Source organism: Salvelinus sp. IW2-2015, unplaced genomic scaffold (genome assembly GCF_002910315.2).
Source record: "Salvelinus sp. IW2-2015 unplaced genomic scaffold, ASM291031v2 Un_scaffold4179, whole genome shotgun sequence".
In the NCBI taxonomy this organism is placed as follows: domain Eukaryota; kingdom Metazoa; phylum Chordata; class Actinopteri; order Salmoniformes; family Salmonidae; genus Salvelinus; species Salvelinus sp. IW2-2015.
In genome coordinates this window covers 18,895-42,620 of record NW_019945450.1, presented here as the reverse complement: position 1 = coordinate 42,620, position 23,726 = coordinate 18,895, and the positions used below count along the sequence as shown (strand labels likewise).

The window sequence follows — 23,726 nt, the reverse complement described above, 5'->3', positions numbered from 1 at the left end:
TATCAAGATTAATCAATGGCTCCCGAGTGGTGCAGCGGTCTAAGTCACTGCATCTCAGTGCTAAAAGTGTCACTACAGACCCTGTTCGATTCCAGGCTGTATCACAACCGGCCGTGATTGGGAGTCCCATAGGGCCGCGCACAATTGGTCCAGCGTCATACTGGTTTGAGTTTGGCCGTGGTAGGCTGTCATTGTAAATAAGAATTTGTTCTTAACTGACTTGCCTTGTTAAATAAAGGTTAAATAAAAAACAATGGAAACAGGATTTACCTGAGCTCAAATTCGAGTCTCATAGCAAAGGATCTGAATACTTGTGTAAATAAGTATTTCTGTTTGTTTTATTTTTATAACATTTGCCAAAATTTCTACAAACCTGTGTTCACTTTGTCATTATGTGGGTATTGTGTGTAGATTAACGAGTAAATAGTTTTATTTAAATCCATTTTAAAATAAGGCTTTAATGTAACATAATGTGGAAAAAGGAAGGGGTACATATGGAATCATGTAGTAACCAAAAAAGTGTTAAAGAAATCAAAATATATTTTGTATTTGAGATTCTTCAAAGTAGACACCCTTTGCCTTGATGACAGCTTTGCACACTCTTGGCATTCCCTTGACCAGCTTCATGAGGTAGTCACCTGGAATGCATTTCAATTAACAGGTGTGCCTTGATAAAAGTTAATTTGTGGAATTGCTTTCCTTCTTAATGCTTTTGAGCCAATCGGTCGTGTTGTGACAAGGTAGGATTGGTATACAGAAGATAGCCCTATTTGGTAAAAGACCAGGTCCATATTATGGCAAGAACAGCTCAAATAAGCAAAGAGAAACGACAGTCCATCAATACTTTAAGACATGAAGGTCAGTCAATCCGGAAAATGTCAAGAAATTTCTTCAAGCGCAGTCGCAAAAACCATCAAGCGCTATGATGAAACTGGCTCTCATGAGGACCGCCACAGGAAAGGAAGACCCAGAGTTACCTCTGCTGCAGAGGATAAGTTCACTAGAGTTACCAGCCTCAGAAATTGCAGCCGAAATAAATTCACTGTCAGTGATTTATTTAGAACTCAAGGCACACTTAACCAGCATGGCTTCAACAGCATTCTGCAGCGATACGCCATCCCATCTGGTTTGCACTTGTTTTTCAAGGTGGTTTGATTTGTTGAACACTTTTTTTGGTTACTACATGATTCCATATGTGTTATTTCATAGTTTTTATGTCTTCACAATGTAGAAAATAGTACAAATAAAGAAAGACCCTTGAATGAGTAGGTGTGTCCAAACATTTGACTGGTACTGTAAATTGTTTTTATTATATGTAACATTTTCTTCTTGTAACATTCCTCGTAATTGAATTAGTTGGTTGCCGGGAGTTATTCCTGCTCAAATAACATAGTTAGGATTAAAAACTCCTAGCCCCATTTAAAACAGCTGACGTTTTTTTTTTTTTACTTACCCAGTTGCCGCCATCTTTAGTCGTTTGCACCTCCATACATTGGGACGGGTCTGACTTGAAACTAAAACATTTACAGGTCTCTGGAATCTTGCTATCCCAGTCGCTGTAACTCATTATTCCACAACACTTACCCTGCAACAGCAAACACAGTTTGTCAGTGAACACGAGGTGAGAAACAGTGAAACACAGATGAACACGGAGGTTAGAAACAAGTGAACACAAGCGTTAGAAACAGTGAACACAAGATGAACACGAGAGTTAAGAAAACAGTGAACACAGATGAACCAAGGTGAGATAACAGTGAACACAAGGTGAGAAACAGTGAACACAATGAACGAGGTTAGAAAACAGTGAACACAAGGTTAGAAACAGTGAACACAAGATGAACACGAGGTTAGACAACAAGTGAACACAGAGATAACACAGAGGTGAGAAACAGTGAACACAAGGTGAGAAACAGTGAACACAAGATGACAGAGTTAGAAAGACAGTGAACACAAGGTAGAAACAAAGTGAACAGCAAGATGGAACACAAGTGAAACAGGAACCACAAGATGAACACGAGGTTACGAAACAGTGAACACAAGGTAAGAAACAGTGAACACAAGAATGAACACGAGTTGAAAACAGTGAACACAAGATGAACTAGGTAGAAACAGTGAACACAAGATGAACACAAGGTGAGAAACAGTAAGTGTACATTGCTATTCTTACAAATTAATCATGACAGATTAAGACTTCTTTATGAATTGGGTTGCAAACTTCTGGTAACTTTTTTTTTTAATTCACAGGTTTTCCAGAAATCCTGTCTGGAAGATTCCCAGATTACGAAGGAAACGAGCATGAAATCCAGAATCCTGCTCCAGGATTTACAGAAAACCTGGAATTTAGGGAAAGTCATCAAATTGCCACCTATTTATGAATATAATAATGTGGACAATATGTAGACTTCCACCGTACTTGTACTTGTAGAGCCATGATAGTTTGTTCGATGCTCTGCATCAGCCATCATTTCTGATGTAATTGCAGGGAGGTTTCTTTATCAGTTGCATGGCCTTAAATAATGAGGGAGAAAAACACTTTTCAGAGGATTCGTCAATTTAAGATGCTTTTATATTTAATTTAAAGTGTTAATTAAGCCACAAAGTAAATGTACAAAATATAACTGTGAAATATATAAATAATAGCAATAGCTTGTGTCTACAGAACTTTCAAACCCTGCTGTATACAGCTTAGTTTAAGATAAACAGTGTAAGTAATATACGCGGCATAAAACAATGCATTTAAAAAAAAAAAATAATGTACTATGAAAATTATGATTTTTAATTTCACAGGACTTTAAATATGTAAAGAAAAGTTTACCTCAGGCATTGAACGAGCCACTTTAAATCCAACAATAGAAAAAGGATTGTTCAAAGCCTATTATTCCAAGGACTGAAAACAAAATACACATTTTCGGCAAACAAAACATTAGTAAATCATACATAATGATACAGTTTTGTTTAATACATTTCTTTAAAATGTTATTATATATTTTTTTTGCCACATTGAATTAAATAATGTTATTTAGCAACCATATTATTGTCTCTTGCGAGAAAAGTTTGATTTGGTATTCGATTATAGAACACTATGGTTAATAAAGGTTAATAATGTGATGTTTTGAACTGTTTGTATTGTGTCAAGAGATCAAGTATTTACCTCTCAGTATCACACTGTTCTCTTTGTATGCACCATATGCTCCAAGTAAAGAGAGCAGCACAGAAACAACTGCAGTCGATATAATCCATGTCAAGCCAATTGACTCTCCTTGGTCATGCTGGAAAACAGGATCACAAGCATTGTCACTGGGGGTGAGTCAAAGACTTAAGTTTACAGTTGTGTGTTTGTGTTGTTAATAGTTGGAATTTCACCTCTGTATTATATGGTGCTGCGATCATTCCCAAACCAATAGAACACCCTGCAATCTAAAACACCATGGAAACCGGGTCACAATTTAGAATGCATCAATTAATACGTCAAGAAAAGTTAGAAACGTACACAATGAAAGTAGTCAAACAACAGAACTACTTTATAAAAAAATACAAACTAAAGAGGTTGAAAGACACACAGGCAGAAAAATATGAATAAACCAACAACAGGTACACTTAATGAACAATAAAATGTACGAGGTTATCTCATCTTAATATTGCTTACCCCAACAACATGTTGAATCCAAAGAACAGCTGTTTCAGACATCTGTTGACCTGTGCCATTGTAACAGAATCAAAGAGCAAAACACGCTGTTAAAAATGATGCGGGCACACCTTGTATCTACTTGCTTATCTAGCCCCTATTCTCAAATCAGACTGTTCAACGGCACACACTGCTTTAATAATACCACTGCTTGTGAGGAGGGCGGTCTTTCATCTGTGTATCTACGGTAATGACGTTAAAACAGGCAGGGTTTATGACAGGAGCGTCCTGTCACGGTCGTTGACATGAGTTTAGCAGAGCAGGGTCGGGGCGAGGGGACGTACTAAAGTTATACTGTTACACTTGTGTGTGCTGTTTCTTCTATAATGCGCGCATACACAGAAAAAGAAAGACACTGTATACAAAATTTAGTAACTCTAGCCTAAAACATAGACCTAATGTCTGCGTCTTATGTAAACTTGTATTAGTTAGCTTCTCCACTATAACAGGTTCAAACGTAACCAGATGAACTTGCTGTGAAGATGAACTACTTTCATTGCGCACTATCCCGGTGTCCCTGTCGCTAGAGGACTGACTTCAACTAGCTTTGGCTGCCATCTATTGGAAAGGAACGGAACTACACCTCTGCAACATATTGGCAGAGTCAACGTAGACTTATAATATACCATTTAGCAGACGCCTTTATCCAGAGCGAACTGGGTTATATGGTAGTGGAAACAGATCATAGAAACAGGATTACAATGTTGATATCATGGATGTCAGTCCTTGCATCTATAACACTGTCTATGAATTTGAGAGTGGTTACATTTCTCCAGCCCCACACTCAGCTTTTTACCGAAAGAGGAGCAGGGAGACACTGTGTTATTGTTCTACTGCTGATGCCACTTTAAGAAGAGTTAAGATGCAGATTAAATACACACCAACGTATGTTACAGACGCATATTAACCCATCACTCAGTCACAGTTAGTGAATACACAGCATCCAGCACAGCAGTGTTACGTACGCCTCTGAAAAGAGGGAACGCAACTCCCTGCTGCAACTCAACTCCCTGTGAAGTGCAAGAGGTATGGACTGTAGCGTGAGTAAGGACGACAAAGGCAGATTTACCGTTACTAGATTTATTTCCTTACGGTAATATGGGGAAAAGGGCTGGACGGAACCAAAGCAAAGAAAGTAAATATCAAAACTTCCCCCTTTCCTATCTAACCTGCCTACCCACTACTTATCTATCTTAGCACCACCTGGTGCCCTAACCAAAATACAGGGGGTGGTCCGCCCAGGTCTTACCTAGTGTGCCTAGACAATGAATATACTACGGGTATATTGTATGCCCGCGGGCCTCTTGCCTAAGCACTCCCAAAGTGCCTTCTCCTTCCCCCCTGGGAACAAATGAAACAGAACAACCAAACAATTCAATAATCAAAACACTGCGTCCTATTGACACACAAAAGACATAACCAATCAACCAATACAGGTCACACTAATCATCTCCTCTGAGAACAACAACAATACAGTATATCACCCTCAGCCTCCTCTTCAGCAATGATCTCCCAGTTATCATCTCTTCTTTCAGCAATGATCTCCCAGTTACCATCTCTTCTTTCAGCAATGATCTCCAGTTACCATCCCTTCTTCCTGAACAGAACTGGCTTTATATAGCTTCAGGAGTCTAATTGGATACAGCTGCATCTTGAGGAGGGGGCGGGGTCAGCTCTCTAATCATCCATTAGCCATTGAGTCGCCATCAGCTGGTTGGGGAGTTCAGGAATTTCTCTGAAACACACACTCAAATACAAATCACAACACAGAAACTGGGGAACGTAACAGCAGACAATCACTCAATCAAATGTATTTTCAAAAGCCTTTTACATCCAAATAATAACCACAGTGGTTATAGAGGGTGCAAGAGTCAACACCACAGAAGCAAATGTCAGTTGTCTTTTTATAGCTGAGCATTCATAGGTTGAGAGAGAGAGTTGAAACAGTAGGACCGGGATAAGGTAGCACATCCATTGAAACGGGTAAAACAAAATCAGCGAAAAAATAATTCCACTCCAATTCCCTTTAAGGATGGGTGTATCTTTGAATTGGCTGTTGAATGGCATGCTCCTTCTCCATTTTTGGGAACACTATGCCGCGCCCCCAAAGTGATAGATAGTATATCTTGGCACTGAGATGATTGTAATTCTGAGCTCTCAGTTCATACAGCGTGATCTCACCTTCCGTCAGCTCCATCTGTGGCGGATATGGGCAGGACTCGGTTGTCTACTGATGGTCGTGAGCTCAATCTAGCTGGGCCCCGACTCTTTAGTGATGGCCGATGGACCTCTTCTCCACCGCAGCACAGGAACACTGGCACCAGGGGTCAGTTTGGCCTGCTGCATAAACCATTCTTCTCTGTTGGTAGAAAACAATTAAGGCATCTATTAGGCTATAGTTATATTCAAGAATTCGTCAACTCCATCTGTGGCGCACGTGTTCCCGTGTGGCTCAGTTGGTGGAGCATGGTGCTTGCAACGCCAGGGTTGTGGGTTCATTCCCCACGGGGGGCCAGGATGAATATGTATGAACTTTCCCAATGTGTTAATGTCGCTCTGGATAAGAGCGTCTGCTAAATGACTTAAATGTAAATGTAAGAATCACTGCATATACTTGAATTAAACAATAGTCTTAGAAATAACATGGATTTGCATGTACCACCTCTGCCTCCTGCACAGTCTCCTCCTGCACAGGCTCCTCCAGGATGAAAACATGTTCAGGGATGACTGCATGTACCTCCTCTGCCTCCTGCACAGTCTCCTCCAGGATGAAAACATGTACCACCTCTGCCTCCTGCACAGTCTCCTCCAGGATGAAAACATGTACCACCTCTGCCTCCTGCACAGGCTCCTCCAGGATGAAAACATGTTCATGGATGAAGACGTCGTCCTGAAAACAAACGTTTTGTTAAGAGAACTGAACCCAAATATATCAGTTGGTGATGACAAGCTACCTGTCTTGTATGCCTTGTCAACACACACACACACACACACACACTACACAAGACACAATACAAGTGTAACAGGGTTATATTGGTGATTCCCCTTGCCACTTTATTGTTAAGCCAATGGGTTTTTGGTTGTATATTTGTCTTGCCTTCACCTACTCAACATGGCATCTTATTGGCTGGTTTGCGTAGCTTGCTTACGAGGGAGGATGTTTCAGTTAGAATCGTCCCAGTGAACAAGCACCAAACCAGCGGTAAGTTGTTGGTTGCAAAGCACTGTACGTCAAAAGTGATTTTTGTACTCCCAAGTGATGATTTAAATGTACAATTTATATCAATTTGTTTGTAAATGTTATTCGAACATCACACATAAGATGCAGTGTTTTTTGGAGAATATTGGTTGTGCATTTTGTTGTAAAGAATTCCCGCCAGTACTAGCGAGCAACTTACTGTGTCTGGTGGGGGGGTTCATATATTTTGTACAGTGCGTGAGTGCAGAGTTGGATGGTGAGCCGTGCATTGCATGACGTGCAATTTTGTGCTGTTCCTATCAGAATAAATCTCCATGACTGGTGCTACACGTTGGAGTTCGTGTCGATGATTGATTGTACACAACGCAAGCAGAGWACTGTTACACAGGGACATTTATTTTTCAGCAAACATTAGCTATGTCTAAATGAGGTGGAGCTAACAAAACATTACAAAAACAAATCTGCAACAAAATGTATTAAGGTACTTGACTATTTGAGGTGGAAGCTAGCTAACGTTACAGTAACTCACGTTACCTAATATGGGTAACGTTACACGTATAAACTGTTGCAATTTTAGTTGCTTTGCTAACGTTATTTGCTGAGGGGTGTTACACAAAACACTTCAGGCGCAATTAGCTTGTTACCTTCCTCTAGAGTTGCAACAAAGTTGTCCAGTGTCTAACGCTAGCCTAATCAACAACAGTCATGACCGGTTAACGTTACCTCTCTTCGATTCACTCGCCGCGCAAAAAACTCAATCAGACAATTTGCTGATTTCTGCCAGTGACGCACTGYCGTCAGTCGTTTCCATGGCAATGTAAAATGGCGCAAATTAACCTTGTCGAAGATCAAAATACTAAATATTTATATTTTTTATGTTAAATGCAATTTTTTTGTATTAGTGGATTGAATATATCTCTTTGCTTAGATTTCCTTCCTAAAGTGTTTCCATTCCCCTGTGTAACTTCTTACATGGATTCTCTGAGGTTATGTTCATCCAATCACATTGTTCAATCATAACTGCCAGTTTCCACTATTGGCCATGCCATAGCAACATAGCGCTTCTCGGGAAATTATTCTGACACAATTAAAACGAGCAGTAATGATTTAAATCATATAATTTTATTAACTCAGAGCTGGTTGTTTACTGGCATGATACTTGTTGTTGTGAGGATGAAAAACGTTTCACCATGTTGGACAGATATTCATAAATGGCTTGTTCATTCACCATTGTCATACCACACTTATACACTCATTATTAACGTGCAGTTTCATTTTTTTTTTTTTTATGCACTTTAACAACAAGGTACAATAGTTAGATCTGAGGGGAGAAAATTGGCATTTATCATGTAAATGAAATCAAACAAAAGCCAGACTTTAACCAAACTGTACAGCAGGGAAGAGGTGGGATGAGAGCCATACCATGCGTTGTTTACTTTGAGTGCAGGCACTGGAACGTCTCAGACACTGGAACGTTTCAGACACTGGAACGTCTCAGACACTGGAACGTCTCAGGCACTGGAACAGTCTCAGGCACTGGAACTCAGACACTGGAACGTCTCAGGACACTGGAACGTCTCAGGCACTGGAACGTCTCAGAGCACTGGAACGTCTCAGACACTGGAACGTCAACACCTGGAACGTCTCAGACACTGGAACGTCTCAGGCACTGAACGTCTCAGGCACTGAACGTCTCAGACACTGGAACGTCTCAGGCACTGGAACGTCTCAGCACTGGAACGTCTCAGACACATGGAACGTTCAGGCACTGGAACGTTTCAGACACTGGAACGTTTCAGACTGGAACGTCTCAGACACTGGAACGTCAGACACTGGAACGCTCAGACACTGGAACGTTCAGACACTGAACGTCTCAGACACTGGAACGTTTCAGACACTGGAACGTCTCAGACACTGGAACGTTTCAGACACGGAACGTCTCAGACACTGGAACGTCTCAGACACTGGAACGTTTCAGACACTGGAACGTTTCAGACACTGAACGTTTCAGAACGACTTTCAGACACTGGAATATAGCCGTGTGTTATTTTCACTGTAGCATGTTCCAAACAAAAGACCAGCAGGAGGATAACAGTTTGGTATATTAGAATCATGTTCTCGTCCTCATGCAGAGCATGGTTATCTGTGGTGTTGACGCTGAGGTCAGGTGACAGCTAGAGGACTGAGTTGGTACTTGACTCTTCTGTCGAGGCTGTCGTTGAGCGGTGGCTCTGTGGACCGAATCTGGAGGGCCAGCAGCACCAGGAACATCACTATGGCAGCAATCTGGAATACAGTGGAGCAGATCAAGTTTCAATGTTCCAGTTTATTTACATGTATAACACGTTGGAATGTTATTCACTTTCACATTATTTTGATTTTACCTTTGTCTTACCAGTAAAAAAAAGCAATACAAAAACATGATATAATATATAGAAATGTCACAGAATAATGTGCTTTATCCACTCATATCCACAACAACGAGTCCACATTGTGCTATTGAACCATAGTTGTGCTAAATGCTACACTTGTCTTGCATCTAAAGACATACCACCTGGGAGGTAATAGTAGCTTCACAATAAACATGAATCAACATAAAAATTTAAAACAATAACAGTAGCTTCACAATAAAACATGAATACATTAAACATTAAAACAATAACAGTAGATTCACAATCAAACATGAATCAACATTAAACATGAAAACAATACAAGTCAGTGGTCATACCATAATGGTGGCAAATGTAGAGATGAATCCGATCATGATCTGAATCAGGAAGTTCATGTGTCTCTTCAGTATGGGACCACAAGGCTGGAACAGATAGCGATGGCATTGTAACAGCCATAGAATTAGATATTAGAACTCATTAAATATTACAATTACATTTATTAATTGAATAGGATCTCTTGAGACTATATATTACTTTATTTTTTTGTATATTTGTAACTTTGGTCAGTTTATGCCAACGCTAGCTAGCTTTCACTGAAAATTGTTGCATCAATAAAAAAATGAACAATGTTTAAATAAGACTGCTTTACCTTGCTGTACACCCAGCGCTCCTGGGACACTGAAGTTGTAGTTTGTCCGTGTGTGATATTGTGCTGGCAGTCTAGCTTCATAAAAACACAGAGACAGAGAAACAGGATCAAACTCCTTTATAGGTCTCCACAAGCCTCTGTAACATTTCAAGTCTGTTTAAAGCTTCTATCCTTAGTTGCTACATCCAGTTTTGGACTGTACATGTATTATATATACTCACTGACATCAGGGGGCAGGTAGCCTAGTGGTTAGAACAGGTAGCCTAGTGGTTAGAGCAGGTAGCCTAGTGGTGAGACAGGTAGCCTAGTGGTTAGAGCAGGTAGCCTAGTGGTTAGAGCAGGTAGCCTAGTGGTTAGAGCAGGTAGCCTAGTGGTTTAGAGCAGGTAGCCTAATGGTTAGAGCAGGTAGCCTAGTGGTTAGACAGTAGCCTAGTGTTAGAGTAGGTACCTAGTGTTAGAGCAGGTAGCCTAGTGGTTAGAGCAGGTAGCCTAGTGGTTAGAGCAGGTAGCCTAATGGTTAGAGCAGGTAGCCAGTGGTAGAGCAGGTAATGGTTAGAGCAGGTAGCCTAATGGTAGCAGTAGCCTAGTGGTAGAGCAGGTAGCCTAATGGTTAGAGCAGGTAGCCTAGTGGTTAGAGCAGGTAGCCTAGTGGTTAGAGCAGTAGCCTAGTGGTTAGAGCAGTAGCCTAGTGGTTAGAACATTGGGCAGGAACCGAAAGGTTGCTAGATCAAATCTCTGAGCTGACAAGGTATAAATCTGTTGTTTTGCCCCTGAACAAGGTAGTTAACCACTGTTCCTAGGCCATCAAGTAAACAAGCATTTGTTTTTAACTGACTTGCCTAGCAAGGTAAAATAAAAATACATTCTTCAAGATATAACTTAGACATTTTTCATTAGGCTTAGTTCAACTGTCGTACCCCATCAGAACCCTAAACATACGCTTGTTTTACTCCAATGTTTGTAGACAAACACTGTATAGCTATAATGTTGATATCATGGATGCAGTCCTTGCATCCATAGCTCTGTCTATGAGTTGGAGAGAGGGGTTACATTTCTGCAGACCCATCCCTCAGTGTTATAATTTAAATGACTAAAGTCTGGCCCCAAGGCCGTCTCGTTTCTCCATTTCATATTTAGTTTATCTCAATCCGTTGGCTGCTGCTGTAGTCACCTCTGTGCATCTAAAATGTCTGCACTGTCAAGACAGCCTTAGCTCACTTGTCCATCTCCTAACAGGAAGGTACTGTGGGTAAGCTCACCGTAGTGTTCTGTAGATTTACAGTCTCACACTGACTGTCCAATGAGTAGTCTGGAGGGAGTGGCGGACAGTAGCAGGAGACTGGAATGTGACAACCCCAGTCTGAGTGCCACGCAGTCCACAACATTGATCCTAATGAACAAACAACATAAACAAACAAACCAAAACATAACACTCATCTCCAAATATCAATACTATCAACAACATATTGTACAACAACAAACAATTAGTCTGGTCCCCTCTGTATTTTTTGCCAACTATGTTATGGATTTTATGTATAATGACTAAATATGTATACATTTAACGCAGGATTGTAACTAACAGAATTCTACCCTGTTTGATAAAGAATGTTTTACATAGGCAAAGAGGAAGTGTTAACAGACAACTTGTAACAGACAACTTGTGACCTCTGAAAACTAACAACAGGAAAGATGTCTCGTCCCCACCCAGAGAGGGGAGAAACCGTTGGCTTGCAGTAGATTGTGTCACATGTTGCAGCATAAGATAAGCAATATATGTGTTGGAATAAACTTGTAAAACAGCATTGTCGTTGTCAGAGAGGGACATGTATGACGTAATGTGAGGTATATATACCTATGTGCTGGTGTGATTGGCAGAGCTCTCGGAGAATAAACATTCTGACTATCGTGACTGGCCTCTGTCTGTTTCATTTCAACCAGAACCTTACAAACTCTGGGCTACAGACAGAGTATTTCATTGAAGTTCAGTTTATGAATTTTTGTAAACTTAATTCCCTTAACAACTATTCTGTCTACCATTGCGAGATATTGATCATGGTAATAATGATGATGTTAAAGTTGATACAGAACTGGCAATGCTAACAATATCTAGATACGTTGGCTGAAGATTATACAGATCTGAAGCCTGATTGATTGATTGATTGATTATTACTGATGGCTGGAGTTTGTTCAGCTCCCTCTGGACCTGTGGTTCAGTATCTGAAGAGGAGGCAAGAGTGAAACCTTCTGTCCAGAATCTCCTCCATCTTAAATGAATAAATAACACTTTATTATAACATCGCACACTGTTATTAACATAACAACACTTTTGAATTGTTAAAAACTCAACTCCATTTTTAGGGGAGGAAGTGGATACCTTTGTTGGGCACGAACCATCGCACGCGATGATTACGATGGCTATGAATTCACAGGTCATGAAGACAACATACTAGAAAGATATATATATATATTTAGAGAGAGATAGATAGAGAGAGACATAGAGATAGAGACAGATAGACAGAGAGATACAGAGACAGACAGAGACAGGTTAACAACATGCAGACCCCCCCCCCCCCAAAAAAAACCCCTGTCCTAAAATTTATTATAGATAGTTTAGATTTGATTTGAAAACAATCAGATGAATCTGAATAATAACACAAATCAATCATATTACTCTGAGCTATGAGACTAAGCTGTTATAAACCAGGGTTGTTGTCTATGAGACTAAGCCGTTATAAACCAGGGTTGTTGTCTATGAGACTAAGCTGTTATAAACCAGGGTTGTTGTCTATGAGACTAAGCTGTTAAAACCAGTTGTTGTCTATGAGACTAAGCTGTTAAAACCAGGGTTGTTGTCTATGAGACTAAGCTGTTATAAACCAGGTTGTTGTCTATGAGACTAAGCTGTTATAAACCAGGTTGTTGTCTATGAGACTAAGCTGTTAAAACCGTTTGTCTATGAGACTAAGCTTTATAAACCAGGGTTGTTGTCTATGAGACTAAGCTGTTATAAACCAGGGTTGTTCTATGAGACTAAGCTGTTATAAACCAGGGTTGTTGTCTATGAGACTAAGCTGTTATAAACCAGGGTTGTTGTCTATGAGACTAAGCTGTTATAACCAGGGTTGTTGCATGAGACTAAGCCTTTATAAACCGAGGGGTTGTCTATGAGACTAAGCTGTTATAAACCAGGGTTGTTGTCTATGAGACTAAGCTGTTATAAACCAGGGTTGTTGTCTATGAGACTAAGCTGTTAGAATCTAGGGTTGTTGTCTGAGACTAAGCTGTTAGAAACCAGGATTGTTGCCAATTCCATTTCAATTCCAGTCAATTCAGAAATAAAACCAAATTCCTATTCCAAAATCAAACTTTTCCTCATTAAAAAGCATTGAAAAGACTTGTAATTGGAATGTCATTCTACATCCTGAATTGACAGGARTGGAAATGGAATTGATCCCAATCCRGTTAGGCTGCATTTACACAGGTAGCCCAATTCTGACCAAMCAGATCAGATCTCTTGCCAATAATTGGGCAAAAGATCAGAATTGGTCTGCCTGTGTAAACGGAGCCTTAGAGACACTTACCAGGATCAGCAGTATTCTCTTGTCTCTGTAGGCAGCGTAGCCTCCCAGGATGGAGAACAGTACAGTAATGGGTCCAAACACATTTAGTACGTACATCTCATGGAGGGTACTCCGATGGTCAAACTGCACTCACACAAATAATACAGGTCAAGGAAAAKACAATTAAAGGTCAATGAAATAATTGTGCATCTTTGTGTTGCTGTTAACATCACTTTAGGTGACGTACTGTAGGTTTTTACAATGTKGTTTCACATCAGGTCATTTAAAGGTCAGTTAAAGGARCTGACGACTTTGGTAATTTACAGTTAATTGTAAATTGTGTTATTATTTTATTACATAAGAAGAAACTCTCTGAGTTATAAAACATTTGTCCAGTTGTTACCTCAGGAGGGTGTTGGAAGCTGTATGAAACCCCAACTACAAACAGAAATACCCCAGATACCTGCAAGTATAGATATTTTAGGTCTGTTACGGTATGTTATAAATGTATTAAGATACTGTATGACGTCATTATTGGAAACACACTAGACTGCATATTACACAATATAGATACACTTCAATATGTTTTACATTTTGTTATTGTATTTTAGACCAACATTTTGTTTTTAATATGACCCTTTTTAGATACTAAATGTTACACAGGTGTTTTTAATATGATTTATACACTGTTGTAATGATGAATCCATAACATAACCAATTGACTAAATAACTAATTAGCAAAAAAAAAAGGTCAGACCTGGCAGGTCAAACCAGTACGTACCAGAAGCAGGACATTGAAAGTGATGCACAGTCCTCTCGTGTACGTTCTACCATTCCCCATAGTGCGATAAATAAGTCCTCGATCCCAAACAGTTGCTTCAAACTATAACTGGACGGATAATGGACTGAACACAAGACCCTGGGGTGATTTACTGTGTTTAAAGAGGATCCTTCAACGTGTTTCTGTTGGAGGGTGGAAAATGACCAAGTTTGGGAAGGTTGTTTCCTTTAACTACTACGTTAGTTGGCAGAAAGCCCTTGGTCACCAACTACAGCAGAAGAAATGGATCAAAATAYGTTTTCTTTTCTTCTTGCCAGTTGAAAACACTTGGGCTTTATTTGTCCTAKGGGAAGCACAGCACTTGTCTGGGTGGGATTGGAGAGTACAGCAGGTTCCTCTTCCTAGTGAATTCCAGGAAAACAGAGTAGAWACACTGTACTTACAGGACCAGTCAAAAGTTTGGACACACTTACTCATTCAAGGGTTTTTCTTTATTTTTACTATTATTCTACATTGTTAGAATAATAGTGAAAACATCAAAACTATGAAATAACACATATGGAATCATGTAGTAACCATGTAGCACACTCTTGGCATTCTCTCAACCAGCTTCACCTGGAATGCTTTTCCAACCGTCTTGAAGGAGTTCCCACATATGCTGAGCACTTGTTGGCTGGTTTTCCTTCAATCTGCGGTCCAACTCATCCCAAACCATCTCAATTGGGTTGAGGTCGGGTGATTGTGGAGGCCAGGTCATCTGATGCAGCACGCCATCACTCTCCTTCTTGGTCAAATAGCCCTTACACAGCCTGGAGGTGTGTTGGGTCATTTTCCTGTTGAAAAACAAATGATAGTTACACTAAGCGCAAACCAGATGGGATGGCGTATCGCTGCAGAATTCTGTGGTAGCCATGCTGGTTAAGTGTGTCTTGAATTTTAAATAAATCACAGACAGTCTCACCAGCAAAGCACCCCCACACCATCACACCTCCTCCTCCATGATTCACGGTGGGAACCACACATGCGGAGATCGGCCGTTCACCTGCTCTGCATCTCACTAAGACACGGCGGTTGGAACCAAAAATCTAAAGTTTAAAATATATTTAGATTTTTTTAACACTTTTTTGGTTACTACATGATTCCATATGTGTTATTTCATAGTTGGGATGTCTTCACTATTATTCTACAATGTAGAAAATAGTAAAAAATCAAGAAAAACCATTGAATCAGTAGGTGTGTTCACACTTTTGACTGGTACTCTATTTTAATCAAATTAAATGTGGTGTAGGTGAGGATATCTGAACATTTAAAGTTGATATAACTCAGAATACTTGATGCAGCACAATAACTTGAAATAGTACGTTTGAAAAAGCACATATTTGTTTTCAGTGGATATACAAGTCCAGTAGCTCAACTCTGTAAAGAAGCMGGATCCTTCACTCTYCTCTGCACAGCATTACAATGAGCTGACGAGTTCAGATAGGAATGCCATTTGTAATCAGACGTCCAAGTCAAGGCACTGCCATTAAACAGAAAACATCAACACCTTTCAATTGAATTATTTTCTAAAAGATTCATATTTCAGTATAGTAGCCAAATTCAGTAGCATTGAGTATTTGATTTTCCGATCAACGCCACAAGTGCAGGAGACACCTCTTAGAGAGTATGTGAAAGGGTGGGGTAAGATTACTCAAGGCCACTGCAGCACTTTGGGTGGTTTACACAGGGAGCCCAATACTTTTGACCAATCAGATCAGATCTGAAAAAGATCTACCGCGTTTTGTAATGATGAGAAGTTAGCATGTCTTGGGGCTATGATATATGTGCGCCTGTAACTTTCTGACTCATAGCCAAGAAATCTGTAATGCATTTTGACATTTTTGCAGAGGTCTTAGTCACACAATTTTACATCTATCTAAGATGTTTGTTGCAGTATTTCTCAATGAAAAAATGTGCATGAAAACTAGCCATCACTTCGTAAATGACAACAAACACTTCATTGAGGAATCCCATCCACTCCTACCAGGAGTACTACTGTGGACCTCTGGCAGTCTCTATGGGGGTACCACAGGGTTCAAATCTCGGGCCTACTCTTTCTCTGTATATATCAATGATGTCGCTCTTGCTGCGGGTGTCCCAGATCCACCTCTATGCAGACGACACATTCTGTATACATCTGGCCCTTCTTTGGACACTGTGTTAACAAACCTCCAAACAAGCTTCAATGCCATACAACACTCCTTCCGTGGCCTCCACTGCTCTTAAACGCTAGTAAAACTAAATGCATGATTTTTAATCATTCGCTGCCCACACCCGCCCCCGACTAACATCACTACTCTGGACGGTTCGACTTAGAATATGTGGACAACTACAAATACCTAGGTGTCTGGTTAGACTGTAAACTCTCCTTCCAGACTCACATCAAACATCTCCAATCCAAAATAATCTAGAATCGGCTTTCTATTACGCAATATAGCCTCCTTGCCACGCCGCCAAACGTACCCTAGTAAAACTGACTATCCTACCTCCTTGACTTCGGTGATGTCATTTACAAAATAGCCTCCAACACTCTACTCAGAAACTGGATGCAGTCTATCACAGTGCCATCCTTTTGTCACCAAAGCCCCATATACACCCACCACTGCGACCTGTATGCTCTAATTGCTGGCCCTCCTACATATTTTCGCCAGACCCACTGGCTCCAGGTCATCTATAAGTCTTGCTAGGTAAAGCTCTGCCTTATTCAGCTCACTGGTCACGATAACAAACCCACCCGTAGCAGCGCTCCAGCAGGTATATCCACTGGTCATCCCCAAAGCCAAACCTTTTGGCCGCCTTTCCTTCCAGTTCTCTGCTGCCAATGACTGAAACAAATTGCAAAAATCGCTGAAGCTGGAGACTTATATTTCCCTCACTAACTTTAAACATCAGCTATCCAAGCAGCTAACTGATCACTGCAGCTGTACATAGCATCTGTAAATAGCCCATCCAATCTACCTACCATCATCCCCATCTTGTTTTTATTTACTTTTCTGCTCACCACGTATTTTACTTTCTACCACATCATCATCTGCACATCTATCACTCAAGTGTTAATTTGCTAAATTGTAATTACTTGCTCTATGGCCTATTATTGCCTTACCTCATCACACCATTTGCACACACTGTATATACTGTAGACGTTTATCTTCGTTTGGTATTGTGTTATTGACTGTACGCTTGCTTATTCTATGTGTATCTCTCTGTTGTCTGTGTCGCATGGCTTTGCTTTATCTTGGCCAGGTCGCAGTTGTAAATGAGATATACAGTAAAAACCCTTTAAAGTACTACTTAAGTTGTTTTTTGTACTTCACATTTGCTATTTATATTTTTGAAAAACTTTTACTTCACATACATTCCTAAAGAAGATAATGTACTTTTTACCCATACATTTTCCCTGATACCCAAAAGTACTCGTTACATTTTGAATGCTTAAGGCGGAGACAGGAAAACGGTCCAATTCACACACTTATCAAGAGAACATCCCTGGTTATCTCTACTGCCTCCGATCTGGTGGACTCACTAAACACGAAGGCTTTGTTTGTAAATGATGTGTTGGAGTGTGTCCCTCATAGAGATTACAGGCTGTAGGGTGAAGTTACACCGAGACTCCGATCCTGGGTCTGTTTAGCATTTTCCTCACCAATGGTTAAGGTTAGGATTGGGGGAGAGGGAGCTGATCCTAGATCTGTACCTAGGGGAAACGTCACCCTGAGCGACAGGACAGTCAACATTCCAACCACTTCCTTCCTCATTGGAAAACATGCTCATCTAGGTCACACGAAGACTATCCCTGCATCCAAAATGGCACCCTATTCCCTATGTAGTACACTACTTTTGACCAGGGCCCATTGGGCACTGTGTAGGGTATAGGGTACCATTTAGGATGCAGACCTGTATTTTATTATGAGCACAGTAATAACTTCCGCCAGGTTGCAGTTCGGTTATAAAGTCATACATTTAAACAGAGTKAAAACAAAGGGGCTTTTTCAGTAGTTGGAAGTGTGTCCCAGCTACTCTTGTGGTTACAATTCTGACTACAAGCATTGTTTTTCAGTCCTCTGAAACAATGTACTGTGGTTTTGTCTTTTTAACACCACTGATCTGCACGTACTGCGTATACCTGCATGTGAGGCACAATACTGTTGAACAGGATGATGGGAACTAACAAACCAGCCCTGACAACCTCCACAAGAAACATGAAAACATTAACCCTTTATACACGTCACTGAATACACAACTGAATTAAACATTAAAGTTTAGAACTTTAGAAAATGAGACAAAGTATTTAGAAAATAAGTTTATTTGACATTAGAGGAGTTACCAGACAGGAAAACTGGTGCTTCACGTGGGTGATTGTTTGACAATGCAATGGGCCCCTTCACTCGGCCACGTTATTTCCAGAACCCACAAACTTCTACATTGTCTCACATTAACAGAAGTGCTCAGCCTTTACTAAGGTATATTGGGGTGCAACACATTGGCAGTCCAAAGAAGGAAAACACTCAAACTGACNATATTGGGGTGCAACACATTGGCAGTCCAAAGAAGGAAAACACTCAAACTGACCCCAACCCTAACCTTAACCCTAGCCTTAATTAAAACTAAGCTAATTTAGTGCCTAATGAATATGACCAAGGAATGTTCCTKGTTCATTACGTGTTTCAATAGTTCAGTAATGGTACCGAGGAAGACCTATGAAGCCCAGGTGGATTCCATACTTACAATACAGACACAAATGGGTTCCAGAATTGTTATTCAGCTGTCCCCATAGGAGAACCCTTTTTGGTTCCAGGTAGAACCCTTTTTTGGTTCCCTTTTGTGGAAAGGGTTCTACATGGAACCCAAAAGGGTTCTTCTACCTGGAACAAAATAGGTTCTACCTGGAACCAAAAATAGTTCTTCAAAGGGTTCTCGTATAGGAGACAAAGTGACCTTTTTAGGTTCAAGATAGCACCTTTTGTACAGAGGAATCAACACAATGTAAAGGGAACCAGGCCCATATTCATAAAGCCTTTGAGAGTAGGAGTAGTGATCTAGGATCAAGTCCCCCTGTCCATGTAATACCAACACATGTTATCTTATTTATAAGAAGAAAACCAGATCCGAGATCAACCTTCCTTCTCTGAGAAGATGTATAAATATCAGCCCTGATTTCTTAATGAGTCATCCCGCCTTTGACATTTGATTTATTTCTTATTTATTTTGGGGGTAAAACAACATGTCAATCACTTCCTTCTTCAGTGGAAAACATGCAAATGCTCATCTAGGTCACGCGAAGACTACGAATGTGTCCAAAATGGCACCCTATTCCCTATGTAGTACACTACTTTTGACCAGGGCCCATTGGGCACTATGTAGGGAATAGGGTACCATTTAGGATGCAGACCTACATCTTAGTATGACCAAAACAATCACTTCTGTGAGGGTGCAGTTTGGTTAGATAGTCGTACATTTAAACAGAGTAAAACCAAAGGGACTTTTTCAACAGTTGGAAAACCCTTGTGTGGTCCATCTACACTCTTGTGGTTTCATTTCTCACGACAAGCATTGTTTTCCAGTCCTTTGAAACAATGTACTGTGGTTTTGTATTTTTAACACCACTGATCTGCACCTACTGCGTATACCTGCATGTGAGGCACAATACTGTTGAACAGGATGATGGGAACTAACAAAGCAGCCCTGACAACCTCCACAAGAAACATGAAAACATTAACCCTTTATACACGTCACTGAAAGCCAACAAATGATTAACTGAATTAAACATTGGAGTTTAGAACTTTAGAAAACGAGACAAAGTATTTAGAAAATAAGTTTATTTGACGTTAGAGGAGTGACAGGAAAACTGGTGCTTCACGTGGGTGATTGTTTGACAATGCAATGGACCCCTTCACTCGGCCACGTTATTTCCAGAACCCACAAACTTCTGCATTGTCTCACATTAACAGAAGTGCTCAGCCTTTACTAAGGTATATTGGGGTGCAACACATTGGCAGTCCAAAGAAGGAAAACACTCAAACTGACNACAGAAGTGCTCAGCCTTTACTAAGGTATATTGGGGTGCAACACATTGGCAGTCCAAAGAAGGAAAACACTCAAACTGACCCCAACCCTAAACTTAACCCTAGCCTTAAATCTAACCCTGGTCCAGTTGTAACCAATGAGGAAATTCAACATGGGTTCGCAGGTCAGTCACGTCCCTCTAGTGTTTCCCATCGTACTGGTACGGAGGTGGTGGCGGGTAATAAGAGCTGGCGTGAAGATGAGCTTGTGTGGCAGGCAGCATGGGAAGAGCTTGTCCGGCAGGCAGCATGGGAGGAGCTTGTCCGGCAGGCAGCATGGGAGGAGTTTGAGTAGTTGCCATTTCCATGTTGGTTGCGTTTCTATAACTAAGATCCATGGTCACCTCAGCCAAGGAGGCTTTTTGGATTCTACGGATCATTACCAACGCCAGAAGCATTTCAATGGCCTGCAAGTAAGAGACAATGAAATGGGTTTTATATTCAACCTATAAGATATGGCTTGTCTATTGTAAACAAATGTGTTGTTTAATACTTAATTTATTAAAAATAAATCATATCTTCCCTTCCTCTCAATGAAGGCAGTTCTCTTTCTTTCCTGCCCAATGCCATTAAGAAGGCTAGTCAAGACCACCAATAAAGTGTTTGGCTTGTGAAGCCGCTTGGAAATTATTCTTCAATCACCGAAGCTTCATTAAAAGATCAAGTTTGATAGGAGCAAAACAGTGACATTCCCTTTGCGTCTATGTGTTGTAGGCAGACCTACATTATTTTACCTTTGTATCTGTGTGTTGTAGGCAGGCCTACATTATTTTACCTTTGTATCTGTGTGTTGTACCCTCCATGATGTAGGCTACGTGTGTAAAACCCCTCCATGATGTAGACTAAGTGGTAAACCCCTCCATGATGTAGACTAGTGTGTAAAACCCCCTCCATTATGTTAGCTAAGTGTGTTAAAACCCCTCCATGATGTAGCTAAGTGTGTTAAACCCCCTCCATGATGTAGACTAAGTGTGTAAAACCCCTCCATGATGTAAGCAAGTGTGTAAAACCCCTCCATGATGTAGACTAAGTGTGTAAAACCCCCTCCATGATGTAGGCTAGTGTGTAAAACCCCCTCCATGATGTAAGCTAAGTGTGTAATCCCCTCCATGATGTAGCTAAGTGTGTAAAACCCCCTCCATGATGTAAGCTAGTGTGTAAAACCCTCCATTATTTAGGCTAAGTGTGTAAAACCCCTCCATGATGTAGGCTAAGTGTGTAAAACCCCATCCATGATGTAGGCTACGTGTGTAAAACCCACTCCATATGTAGGCTAAGTGTGTAAAACCCACTCCATGATGTAAGCTAAGTGTGTAAAACCCACTCCATGATGTAGGCTACGTGTGTAAAACCCCTCCATGATGTAGGCCAAGTGTGTAAAACCCCCTCCATGATGTAGGCTATGTGTGTAAAACCCCCTCCATGATGTAGACTACGTGTGTTAAACCCCCTCCATGATGTAGACTACTGTGTAAAACCCCTCCATGATGTAGATAGTGTGTAAAACCCCTCCATGATGTAGACTACGTGTGTAAACCCCCTCCATGATGTAAGCTAAGTGTGTAAACCCCTCCATGATGTAGGCAACATGTTGTTAAACCCCCTCCATGATGTAGGCTACGTGTGTTAAACCCCCTCCATGATGTAGGCTAACGTGTGTTAAACCCCCTCCATGATGTAGGCTAAGTGTGTTAAACCCCTCCATGATGTAGGCTACGTGTGTTAAACCCCTCCATGATGTAGCTACGTGTGTTAACCCCTCCATGATGTAGGCTAGTGTGTTAAAACCCCTCCATGATGTAGGCTACGTGTGTAAACCTCCATGATGTAGGCTACGTGTGTTAAACCCCTCCATGATGTAGGCTACGTGTGTTAACCCCTCCATGATGTAGGCTACGTGTGTTAAACCCCTCCATGATGTAGGCTAGTGTGTTAACCCCCTCCATGATGTAGGCTACGTGTGTTAAACCCCTCCATGATGTAGGCTACGTGTGTAAAACCCCCTCCATGATGTGGCTACGTGTGTAAAACCCCCTCCATGATGTAGGCTACGTGTGTAAACCCCTCCATGATGTAGGCTAAGTGTGTAAAACCCCCCCGATGCCCATCATGAAACGACATTAGACATCTTGTGAATACCGGTGAACCTCGTATTTAGAAGTTATTTTTTCTGTAACAATTGTTTATTTTCCTATTTATTTTTATTTATTTTTATCCAAAACCCCTTACCCTAGGCCTAGGTAACAAAGGTTCAACAGCATTACGTCATGTCTTATCTTATGATATCATTAGGCTACATTTTACATGTATTTATTGTTGTTGAAAAATCAAACAGATTGCTTGTTTTTTGTAGAATTTGATTAAAACCTAACTGATTAGAATGATTCACCGTCCTGGTTTTATGGTGAGAACGTCCGTGGCGCGCACACAATGCAACTTCTGGAGAAGTGTGAATGAGATCTGTAACCAGGTTCCAATATGTCTATTAAACATTACATTTGGAAGCAGTATTAGAGTGAGTGGACATTCTCCTTTTCTTTTTATATAGGATCTTTATATAGGATCTTTATGTAGGATCTTTGTACAGCTACTGTGAATAAACTCTCCGTAGTCTACGTTGTTTAATATTATATGTCCACGGGGAGCAATTACAGTGCATTCGGAAAAATTACGTTACAGGCTTATTCTAAAATTGATTCGATTGTTTTTCCCTCATCAGTCTACACACAATATCCATAATGACAATGCAAAACAGGTTTAGAAATATTTCAACATTTAGGAAAAGAAACAACAGAAATACTTGTTTACATAAGTATTCAGACCCTTTGCTATTAAACTCCGAAATTGAGCTCAGGTGATCCTGTTTCTATTGCTCATCCTTGAGATGTTTCTACAACTTGATTGTAGTCCACTTGGTGTAAATTCAATTGATTGGACATGATTTGGAAAGGCACACACTGTTCTATATAAAGGTCCCATAGTTGACGATGCATGTCAGAGCAAATCCAAACCATCAGGTCAAAGGAATTGTCCGTAAAGCTCAGAGACAAGATTGTGTCTAGGTACAGATCTAGGGAGGGTACCAAAACAATTCTGCAACATTGAAGTTCCCCAAGAGCACAGTGGCCTCTATCATTCTTATATTGAATAAGTTTTGAATTACAAAGACTCTTCCTAGAGCTGGCCACCTCGGCCAAACTGAGCATCGCGGGAGAAGGGCCTGGTCAGGACCAAGAACCCGATGGTCACTCTGACAGAGCTCCAGCGTTCCTCTTGGAGATGGGAGAACCTTCCAGAAGGACAACCATCTCCGCAGCACCTCACCAATCAGGCCTTTTGGTAGAGTGGCCAGACGGAGCCG

General features: G+C 40.7%; 1 protein-coding gene and 2 long non-coding RNA genes across 3 annotated transcripts in view; all 3 read right to left on the bottom strand.

Moving 5' to 3' along the window:
- Window positions 1-2,887, bottom strand: part of LOC112076983 (uncharacterized) — a 9,055-nt gene extending 6,168 nt beyond the window's left edge. Inside the window, exon 1 of the long non-coding RNA XR_002895304.2 lies at window positions 2,816-2,887. This is a non-coding gene — a long non-coding RNA (uncharacterized lncRNA). The remainder of the gene's footprint in view (window positions 1-2,815) is intronic.
- Window positions 2,888-12,322: 9,435 nt separating this feature from the next.
- LOC139026238 (uncharacterized) lies at window positions 12,323-14,469 on the bottom strand. Its single transcript, XR_011477989.1, has 4 exons — window positions 14,265-14,469; window positions 13,887-13,946; window positions 13,505-13,627; window positions 12,323-12,369 (listed from the first exon to the last, which is right to left on the bottom strand). It is a non-coding gene; the product is annotated as an uncharacterized lncRNA (long non-coding RNA).
- A 5,865-nt stretch (window positions 14,470-20,334) lies between these two features.
- Window positions 20,335-23,726, bottom strand: part of LOC112076980 (tetraspanin-8-like) — an 11,162-nt gene continuing 7,770 nt past the window's right edge. The window contains exon 8 of the mRNA XM_070441521.1: window positions 20,335-20,772. Within this exon, the coding sequence (XP_070297622.1) occupies window positions 20,745-20,772 (28 nt within the window). The 3' untranslated portion in view covers window positions 20,335-20,744. The remainder of the gene's footprint in view (window positions 20,773-23,726) is intronic.